The following is a 10,007-nucleotide window of genomic DNA, read 5'->3' as shown; positions in this document are numbered from 1 at the left end:
TAAAGTTGACCCGAAGGCCGTTTGGTGAACTTTCCTTTACTTTACCACTTGAGCGGATCAGCTGGTTGGAAGCTGTTTTACTGCGTGTGATCAAGCGTTGCTGTCAGGCTTGCCGACCCTCGAAAAAGAAAAAAAAAAAAGAGAGAAAAGTAGCTGACAATTTAAGAGGATGAATGTTTTTGCTCTTTCGGCCTTTTTTTGTGTGTGTTGGAGCTTCCGTCCCACCGCTGGAGTCGGCAACTGTTGCCATGGCGACCCAAAAAAAAATGGTGATGTGCGTGTTTTTGTTTGTTTTTTTGTGGCAACAAAACTGGCGGAATGTCATCACACAGCCTGCGTGCCATCCCCAAACTGAAATAGAGCGAAGCTTGCTTGTCCTTGACACGCCGCTGTGAAAATTTGCTCTCGTGTTGCCAAACCAATTGCTAGGCACGAGGACCTCCGAGTCTTAAACCGTTCTGTTTTCGTTTAAGAGCGTGCGATAAATATTAGCCCACCCCCCGCCGTTCGGGATCGACAAAGTGTGTGAGGTTTGTCGTGTGGAAAAAACTGAACATTCCACTGCAACCTTCTTTCTTGTCATTTACCAAGTCAGCACTTTTCCACATCACCCATCTGGCATTATAAAACCATTTTGGTTTCTTTTAAATTTCTGTCTTTCTTCTAATCCCCATTTTCCATGCACATAAAATATGACCCAAGACTACCTTCATATCTTCTTCATATCCTCGTCCCTCAAGAAACTATTCAGAGAGGCGACATCAGAGAAAGTTCACCATCAGGATGAGCTGGAAACTAGCGCAGCATAAAGAAATGTCACCTCGGCATCTCATGTCTTATTCATGGCCTTGGAGTGACGAGCGAAGGTCCCGTGGGAGGTCGCACCACCTCACTAGACGCTGCGCCAACGCACTTGGCCTCTCTTGTGAGCCTCTTGAGCTAGCTAGCTAGCTAGCTGCTTTTGTTCATTAGCTAGCATTAGCCATTTTGCTTCAGTTTAGTGAGTATTTTCAAGTGCCTAATTTTTTCAGGTGATTTAGTCTATGCCGTGTTTTACTACGATTATTGTTGCCTGGTTGCCGTAGGCTAAACAAAGAGGTGGCTAACTAATTGGCTAACTCCCAAAACGTATCACATCTCAGGCAAGCGTTTAGCGGACATAAAAAGTGACTTTTTAGCTCCGACCTTGACCGGGGAGAGGTGGGAGCAACATTACCAGATGGATGTGATTCCCTTCGGCAGACGCGCTGACGCGTGGAGTTAGCACAGCTCTTGGGCGGACTCCAGGGTCTGAGCCTTTCATGGAAGCCCGGTTTCCGTGCGGTGTCGGGGCCCGCGGTCGCGGAATCGCTCAACCGCGAGGACATAGAGACGACTTTGATCGTTGTCGCCTTCACCGCAGAACCCAACGCTAATCGTCAAACGCCATCCATCAAGCGGCCGGCGACATCCTTAACAGAACGGGCCTGGGTTTGCCCAAGAACGTTTCAGAGTTAGAAGAAATCAACTCAAAATGTCAGCCAAGGTTGTTTTGCCATCATTATTTGGCGAGTTTCACACTTGATCCAGTTCGTGATAATCCCATACAAAAGAACGTAAACTTAGACTTTTATGGGAGTTGGGGTTTTATTTGGTGCAATTGGAAGTGGTTGACGTGAAGGGGCGGAGCTTGGTTCTTTAAGTCATCCAAACCACTTTCGAGGCCTTCTTAGTGGAAACGGGTCATCAGTAGCATCATTTTCATGACTCGTAGCGCAGGACAGCTTTATGAGCCAGAAGAGAGCCTGCAGGGGGAGCGAATGCAGCCGACCCACATTTGGGTAAACTATAAAAAGAAGCCGAGCGCCGCTAGTGTGGCGATGCGACTAAAAGAGCCAAGAAGGATGGATATGAAGAAAGAAACAATAAAACGGTTAAGGGAGGGCTCTTTATTTGGTTTCGGACTCCAGCGTCTTAAATGAAAACAGATGGTTCTTCCATCTGGAGTAGTTTCTACTTGAAGTCTTTGACGTGTTGTATTCTTGGAGCCTGCTGCAACCTGCGAGGACAGGTGGCACCAAAACGGATCATTTGCCAGCTTCAGAAATGGTGGAACGCTTCTGGTTTGGCTCAGGGTTAGAGGTCGGGATTAGGTTTCGGGGTTTGGGTTATGTTCTAGCGGCTGGCGTTTGCTGTTTAGGATTTTGCTCTGACTATTCCCGGTTGTAAGACGTTCGGATATTTTTTTGGAACTGTCATGCGTACAACCGCAGAATGTTCCTTGGGTCGCATCCAAACCCGCCAAAAGAACAATTGTAGCTTCGTTAGCCAGCTTGCGAGTCACAAAGCAACATTAGCGTCATCGCTAGCAGATCAAATTGTTATGCTAATGTAGCTAAATCAAAGCAGCAGCTGCTCATTTGTCTTTAGTTTTTTAGTGCAGTCAGGTCGTGACCTAGTAAGTTAATATGTCGCCTGTCGGATATAATTGTCGGCACGCTAGCGAACTACATCGCCGTCCGTTCGGAGTTGCGTTACCGACCACTTAAGCAGCGAGAATTTAATATTCGCTCCACTCCCGTCCGCTCAGCCCCAGAGGGAAGTATCGTGTTTCTCATCCGCAGCTGCAAAATACTCGACTGGATCGTCGCGCGCCGAGTTTGTTGTTCTTGCGGCTTTGGGCGCCTGGAAGGCGGATTAGCCAAAATGACGTGACGAAAGATGCGGCGAGGCGACTCGTCGCCGTCTCGAAAGGCGGCAGAGTATAAATGTAAGTCGTTTCCACTTCGTTTGATTGGCTCCTTCTGCTATGCTGTTAGCAAACGAGTCAAGGTTTGGGCCTTCCGGAAAGCTCGCGCGTATCGGAGATGTTATTGTGAAGGGGCACGTGTTAGCATGCTGGCTGTTAGCATTGTTTAAAACCAACCCAAGCTGTCAAAGGGCCAAAGCAAGCATGGGAGAAATTTTCTGTTTTTCTTTCTGGGGCGGTGGGATTCAACTTTTGTGTTTTTTCTTTCTTTCCGGAGGTCTTAAATGTAACTTTTTTGTTTTTCAGGGGTGCTGGCGGCTTCCAAGGAGGGCTGGCATCCATCTTCTTCCGTGTTGATTTCAGCAGCTGAAATCCCAGGAGGCCCGGAGAACTTTCTTGACATTCCAAAGAGCAAAACAAAGGACCCGGCCGCAATGAATGATCGACGATGAGGACGTCGGACTCGAGGAGACCATCCCACCGCGGCTGATTAACACTAATGCGGGTCAAATGTCCTTTTAGGGATCCAAACAGCACCACGAAAGGCCATTAAAGCCACTCAAGGGAAAAAATAGTTTCAGGGAGGGGTAAAAATTCAAAAGATGAAAACCGTAACCTTTGTTTAAAATTGAAACGCTGCATTACAACCCTAACGTGTGTGCCAGCGGTTCCTTTGCTATTCTTGCCGAAGTGACGTTTGATTTTCCTTTTCCTTGTGGAAGTTAATCCGCACGACAATCCAATAGCCGCCAGCGTGCACATTTATTCTGATGCGCATAAAAATGATGGTTGATCAATTTATTTGGATAAAATATTAGGCTAATTATCAGATGTCAAAACAGCAAGAACATGCTGATTTCATAAAATGTATTCATGAAAACTTCTGCCCTAATCAGGCCAAGATCAGTGAACTTTCCCGCTGTAAAGTTTATCGCCAACAGGGGGCAGCAGAGTAGCTTCCAACAACCATGTGTGGCTTTCGTCTGTAGGTCTCATCGCCAACAGGGGGCAGCAGAGTAGCTCCCAACAACCGTGTGTGGCTTATGTTGATCTCATCGCCAACAGGGGGCAGCAGAGTAGCTCCCAACAACCGTGACGTCATTGTTAAATAGTGACTTGCTCACCGCAATTGTGCACGGAGTGACTCCTCTTTCCAAAAATAAAGACTCTTGGAGACGCGTCACTTCCGCCGTTTTCTTGGCTGCTCAGTTAGTGAGCAGCCTGTTTGCTTTGCCTCAACAACAACAAAGACAAGAAGAAGCTTCACAAAAACAACAATCCCCATTTTGTGCTGACATGTCGCCCAAATGTTCCCCCACCGTGCAGTGCTTGTTATAAGCAAAGCCGGAAATGCTTCGTCGTGACCGCTAGCAGTTTGTTCGCCTGCCCGCTAGCATTCGGGGGACCAGCAGAACCGGAACCACAAACTCCGGGAAGGTAATTTGCTTGCATTTTCCTAGATTTTTTTAAATTTTATTTGATTGACCAAAATGCATATTTCGTTTTGAGTACGTCCGTTACGATCGAGTGTGTGAGCCGCGCGAAGCTACTTCAAATCGGGCCTTTTTTTTTTTTTTTTCAGATTAAATGCAACCAGGTAAGAATAATCTGGAGTAAAAAAAAACAAAAAACTGTTTGAGTCCACCTGCTGTGTCGTTAAAATGTCAGAAGAGCTGTCATATCGTGGCACGGAAGAGACTTTGACACCTGAGCGAATGCACCTGCCATATGGCAGTTTAACGTCACCGACGAGTCTGACAAAAAAATCATTTTTTATCGTGGTTCATGCGCCCCGGGTAAAAAAGTCATGTTAATAAAATGTTGGTGATATTGCCAAATAAATGCATACGTGGTCAATCTGTAATTCTCAAACTTGGATTGCCACGTTGAGATCCTTTTGCACGTCCGTGTTTGCAGGGCAATTATGGCGTCTTTGGGAGCCAAATGCCAGAAAACAACACGACACGACACAAAAAAAAAAATAAAGCAATAAATAATATCATCAGGATGGTTGGGCAATGATGGATTTCTGCACTTCCATTAATTTTTTTCTTTGTTTCTTTCCTTCTGACAAATGCAACGATTCACAATGTGTCAGACCTCAGTATTGTAGCGCCATCTACTGGCGAAGAGTCAGATTTTTCTTTTTTCTTTTGTATTGGCAACTGGTATCGCTTTGACGATACCGATACATTGGCAAAACGCCCCGGAGCGAAACCCGATAGTGGTACCAGACCATCCCTTGTCAAAATACCTGATTTATTTATTTTTCTTTCGTCGTGACATTTGGTGCGTTTTTCTGTCCGTCCTTTCCAGGGCGCCGCGGCGGATGGCATGATGAGCAAAGCGGCCACCGTGGAGATCCCCATCAACAGCAACGGTGACATGAGCACGCTAGCGGAGGACGATAGCCTGGAGCAGGTACAACCCACCGCCGTCCGACTCAATTGCATATCGGTCGCCGTGAATTCAGATTACCGCGACGACCTGAGTTGAAGTGATGCGTGGCTTCTGCACGCCCTGGACAAACACACCTGCAAGTTCCTTCACCAAATGCGGACACAGACTCCGGCGTTGACTGCCAGCTAGCAACCGGTCACCATAGCAACAACATTAGGCGCAACGTGGCATTGTGTGTGTGCGCGCGTGCCCAAAAGTGGAGTCGGTAGTGTTTTCCGTCATCGCCGTCACACTCGGTGTGGCTCTTTGGGCGCGGCCTTGGTTTTCTTTTGGCATGCTGCTGATTTCAGACATGTTTTTCTTTTTGTCCTCGTCGTTCTTGCTTGTTTGTTTGTGGTGGTCTGTGTGCAGGCGACAAAGCGGCAGTGGCATTTAGATGAGAAGGTAGGAAGCTGCCCAGAGTGGGCGGCCATTTGCATGCGTATGCGGACAGTGGCCCAAAAAATTGCTGGTGGGCCGAGCACGCGGCAAGGGTGCCGCCCGCCTGCCACTAACACGCCACTGTCACCCGAGTGACCTTTCCAATCCGCTACTAACACGCCAATATAAGTCAGGTGACCGCAGACGCGGGTCGCGTTCCCGTTAAGCACTTCCCAAATGGAGAAGGCTTCAAAAGGCGTCAGTGCGACTCGTTTCCTTCACTTCACCTTTCCAACGCCGTCGTCTCGGGAATAGCCGTAGAAATCCTGATCTCATCCTTGCCTTCTATCTGGACCCGCCAACGCTGCCCCCCCCCCCCCTCTCCTTCTGTGGCCAGGACCTGCAGCAGGTGATGGTATCGGGTCCGAACCTCAACGAGACCAGCATTGTGTCGGGCGGCTACGGCGGTTCGCCACAGGGCGTCGTCATCCCCACCGGATCCATCAAAGGTAGCAACCGCGTCGGCCGCCCGCTGACGCTCGTGCATCTCAACTGTGTCTCTCAGGCCCGGCCGTGCGCTACAATCCCGACTTTAACAAACGGATCCCGGTCGCAGGTTTTTATGCCGTTTTCTTGTTGGCATTGTGGGCTTCCTTCTATAGAACACAAGCAGCAGCTCTCGTCTTGCTTTGCGCGTGGTCCTTCTTGGCAGGCTGCTTCTGTCCTGACAATGTTTGGCTTCCTCCAGCTTGGGCTTGATTTTTTCCGCCGCAGGTTCTGGATCGTCCGCGGCGGATGAGGCCGCCCGAGGCGTGGCGGCGGAGAAGCTGGATAGCGTCAAGAAATGGGGTCTCAACACTTACAAGGTACAAAGCTGGAGGCACTTGCAATGGTTCCGCATTTCAGCTGCTTCCAATTTTTATTTTTATTCCTTAAGTGCACCAAGCAGATGATCTCGGAACGTTTTGGGCGCGGCTCGCGGACGGTGGACCTCGAGCTGGAGGCGCAGATCGAGCTACTGCGGGACACCAAGCGCAAATACGAGAGCGTGCTGAGACTGGCCCGAGCGCTGACCGATCATTTCTACAACATGGTGCAGACGCAGCAGGCGCTGGGCGACACCTTCGCCGACCTGAGTCAAAAGTCGCCGGAGCTTCGGGTGATGACTGCGACATAAACCACACGATAGACGTAGAGAGAGAACGGGACCGTTCAGATCTAGGGTCCCTCGTAAACCAGGCCTCCATCCGGTGGTTCCGTAACATGGTACCCGTCTTCGCAGGACGAGTTTGGCTACAACGCCGAAACGCAAAAGCTGCTGTGCCACAACGGCGAGACTCTGCTCGGCGCCATCAACTTCTTTGTGTGCAGCATCAACACCCTGGTCAACAAGACCATGGAGGACACGCTCATGACCATCAAGATGTTTGAAAATGCCAGGTAAGGAGACAAAAAGAGAGTCGCTCTGTCATCACGCCTCTCTCAAAATTGCGTCTTTGGCGTTCAGGTTGGAATTCGACGCGTACCGCTCGGACCTGGAGGAGCTCAGCTTGGGGCCTCGGGATGCGGCGGCCGTGGCCCGCATAGACGCGGCGCAGCGGCACTACCAAGTCCAGAAAGACAAGTACGAACGACTGCGCTCGGACGTCTGCGTCAAACTCAAGTTCCTGGAGGAGAACAAGGTACCGGAGGCAACGTTGACAATGCGGCGTAAACGGGCCCATGGTGATGTGGCTTGTGCTCGCGGCCCCTCCTCAGGTGAAGGTCATGCACAAGCAGCTGCTGCTCTTCCACAACGCCATCTCGGCGTACTTCGCCGGCAACCAACAGCAGCTGCAGCAAACGCTCGAGCACTTCAACATCAAGCTGAAGCCGCCCGGAGCCGACAAGCCGTCCTGGCTGGAGGAGTCGTGAGGAGGAGCTGACCGGACCGTGCCCGCCAGCCTGGAATAGCGAGCGGGCCAGTTCCCCGCAAGCTTGCAATCGTGCGTTTCGACTGCTTCGATGTCGAGTTCGCGGACTGAAAGCCATCGAAGCGCCACCCGGTGGAAACGGAGGCAACGTCTCCAATGGCAAATTTTTACTTGAAAAGGAAACTTTTTTTTTTTTTTTCCCTCTATTTCATTTTGGGCTCGACTTGGCCAACGTGCAAATTTGTGGACCAAACCACTCCTGTCTTGTATTGTACTTAGCTTTACTCATTTATCTGTTTATGGCGCTGTTAGTTGGCTCTTTGTTGAGGTTGACTACTACACAAAAGACAATTAAACGTGATATATGGAAACACCAAAGGCTTTCATGAAACATTATTTCTTCTATTATTATTTCTTTTTTTTAAAAAAATAAGTGCTTACTGAATAGATGTACCATGTGACACGTCATAAACCGGGTACCAATTACCCTAAAACCACCAGATTCCGCGGGGATTACCAAACGACTGTTGCAGGTAAGGCATTTAGTAGCAGTAGTAATTACCCACAAGCTCTTCGCTGCCATTTTAAACTGCCTATTAATTCCTTCATGTTCAAATGAAAAACAAATGATGAGCAACAGATGTCTGGATCATGTTTTTTGTATCAATTTTTGATGAGGCGCAGTCGGCTAAACGACTAATTGCATGACTCGTGGGCAAAGTGACATGCCATTGTGGCGGAAACCAGAAGTTGTAAAAAAACAACAGATGCTTGAAGAAAATGAATTTTATCACCTCCCACTGATGCAGCAGCTGTTTAGTGAAATTCGTTTCATGTGGGTGCATTTGCATTAATGCCTTAAAAAGTAAGGCTGGAAGAATATTAACTTGTTGGTATACAAGCAATTGTTTTTTATTTAAATTGATGTTTTTTTTAGTTTAATCTCATTACTTCATTTGTTGATTTATTAAAACCGCTTGTACTTTGTTGTCGGAAAAATTCGGCAAACAGCAGTGGAACATTCTTATATGAAACTGCACCGATGTTGGAAAATTGTGAAAATTTAAGGGGTGAAATTCCGACGCTGAAGTCTCAAAGGTGGCCTCAGTTAAGACTGCGCGTTTTAATGACATTTTATGATCCAATTAACTTATTTTACCACTTGTAAATCACAACTGAATAGCCATTAGCCCCACTCTTAACCCTTTAATTGCAGTCGTTTGACTCCAAGACCAAAAAGTACAAATTAACTAATACGATTAGTAGTTCAGGAGTGCAATTCATTCATAATAGAAGCATTAGTGGAATCAATTCTCCTCTCATCAATAACGCCTCACCATGTTCATTCAATAAAGGACAATCAGACTAGCTGTCTCGTCTGCACTGCCACTCTCGAGATTAATTTTTTTGTGGAGAAGAGAGGCGCTCAAATTCACCGTGCTTAATATGGGAAATTTCGCAAACTACACTTCCGGTTTAAAGGAAAAATAAAAGTATACCTCAACCAAGAGCTGTTTGGAATGAGGGTAAAATGAAGTGAAATACGCTTCTTGGAATGATATTGTGTCATTATGTTTGTTTGTGATCTCGTTTTTAGGCGAAGACGAAGGATAAAATAAACACTTCAATGGCATAGTGAAATGGCCTCATAATAATAAATTGAATTGTTTTACTTATTCAGATAATTGTGTGCCATCATTTTACAGGCTACAAGTTAATAAAGCTTCATTCAATTCTAAAGTTTTATTTCAATTTAATTGACTCAATTCATTTTGAATTTCACCATAGTTCTCTTCTTCCCCGTGTCTAAAGTTGGGAGATACCTTTACAAGTTTAAACCTTCACCCACCCCCACATTTTGCATTGTAGTTCTCTTTCCCGTGCGTAACATTGGGGTATACCATTGCATGTTCAAATTCCTGCCAACCATCTTCCCCCCCTCGTACTCATTGAAGTTGATAGAGTCCAATTCAGCTTCATACCTGGATGACGGTAGGTGTACGGAAGAGGTGTAGCCACTAGCCAGTGGAAAAAAAAAAAACCAGGTGTAGCTCAAAAAGCATTTATATAAAAAAGAAATGCTTTACAGGATGCTGCTGCTAAGTATGCCAAGCTCACAAATTTGTTTTTAAGAAGACCAACCGAAGAGGAAAACGGTAAAGAGCCAGGGTTCGCGGCTTAGGGCACAACACGGGCCAGTTAGTATACTAAAATACAGCTTGTGCTAGTAAATTACATCATAGTACAAAAAGTATTTATTGTTTTACCTTTAAATTTTAATAGTTTGTCGCCATCTTGTGGCTTTTTGTTGTAAATATTGGCACCGCTTTAAAACTCGACGTAAAAAAAAACCCATCTTGACGACTCCGGGTTTGTTCACTTTTATTTTGACAGCCCCAACCGGAACCCCGCCGCATAACAACATAGCCGCCTTGACGACTCGAAGCCAGATTTCTTGTCTGTAAGGTGAGCACGTCCACTTTGAAAGCACTCCAAGAGGCGGAACCGGCAAACCCAAGCCTCCCCTCCTCCGTTAAAGCAACCCG

General features: G+C 47.2%; 1 protein-coding gene across 4 annotated transcripts; it reads left to right on the top strand.

Annotated features, from left to right (window-relative positions):
• Nucleotides 1-2,163: 2,163 nt before the first annotated feature.
• arfip2b (ADP-ribosylation factor interacting protein 2b) lies at nt 2,164-7,839 on the top strand. Of its 4 annotated transcripts, XM_061299908.1 has the most exons (11): nt 2,164-2,749; nt 3,035-4,165; nt 5,045-5,149; nt 5,540-5,572; nt 5,946-6,057; nt 6,114-6,164; nt 6,323-6,414; nt 6,486-6,707; nt 6,831-6,988; nt 7,056-7,230; nt 7,307-7,839. In XM_061299908.1, the coding sequence occupies exons 3-11, from the start codon at nt 5,063-5,065 to the stop codon at nt 7,460-7,462; spliced, it is 1,086 nt and encodes a 361-aa protein (XP_061155892.1). In that variant the 5' UTR covers nt 2,164-2,749; nt 3,035-4,165; nt 5,045-5,062; the 3' UTR covers nt 7,463-7,839. The 4 variants fall into 4 exon arrangements, with proteins under 4 accessions (XP_061155892.1, XP_061155893.1, XP_061155894.1 ...); XM_061299909.1 differs by lacking the exon at nt 5,540-5,572 and having other exon boundaries at nt 2,165-2,749; XM_061299910.1 differs by lacking the exon at nt 6,114-6,164 and having other exon boundaries at nt 2,175-2,749.
• The last annotated feature ends 2,168 nt before the right edge of the window (nt 7,840-10,007 follow it).

Source organism: Syngnathus typhle, linkage group LG15 (assembly GCF_033458585.1).
Source record: "Syngnathus typhle isolate RoL2023-S1 ecotype Sweden linkage group LG15, RoL_Styp_1.0, whole genome shotgun sequence".
Classification (NCBI taxonomy): Eukaryota; Metazoa; Chordata; class Actinopteri; order Syngnathiformes; family Syngnathidae; genus Syngnathus; species Syngnathus typhle.
This window is presented reverse-complemented; position numbering and strand designations above follow the sequence as displayed.

What these genes read in the sequence shown, in the direction of transcription:
- arfip2b (XM_061299908.1), top strand. Translation starts at nt 5,063, where the DNA reads ATGATGAGCAAAGCGGCCACCGTGGAGATCCCCATCAACAGCAACGGT. An exon ending in AGTGGCATTTAGATGAGAAG is followed by an intron (nt 5,573 to 5,945) that starts GTAGGAAGCTGC and finishes TTCTGTGGCCAG; the next exon opens with GACCTGCAGCAGGTGATGGT. An exon ending in AAGATGTTTGAAAATGCCAG is followed by an intron (nt 6,989 to 7,055) that starts GTAAGGAGACAA and finishes TTTGGCGTTCAG; the next exon opens with GTTGGAATTCGACGCGTACC.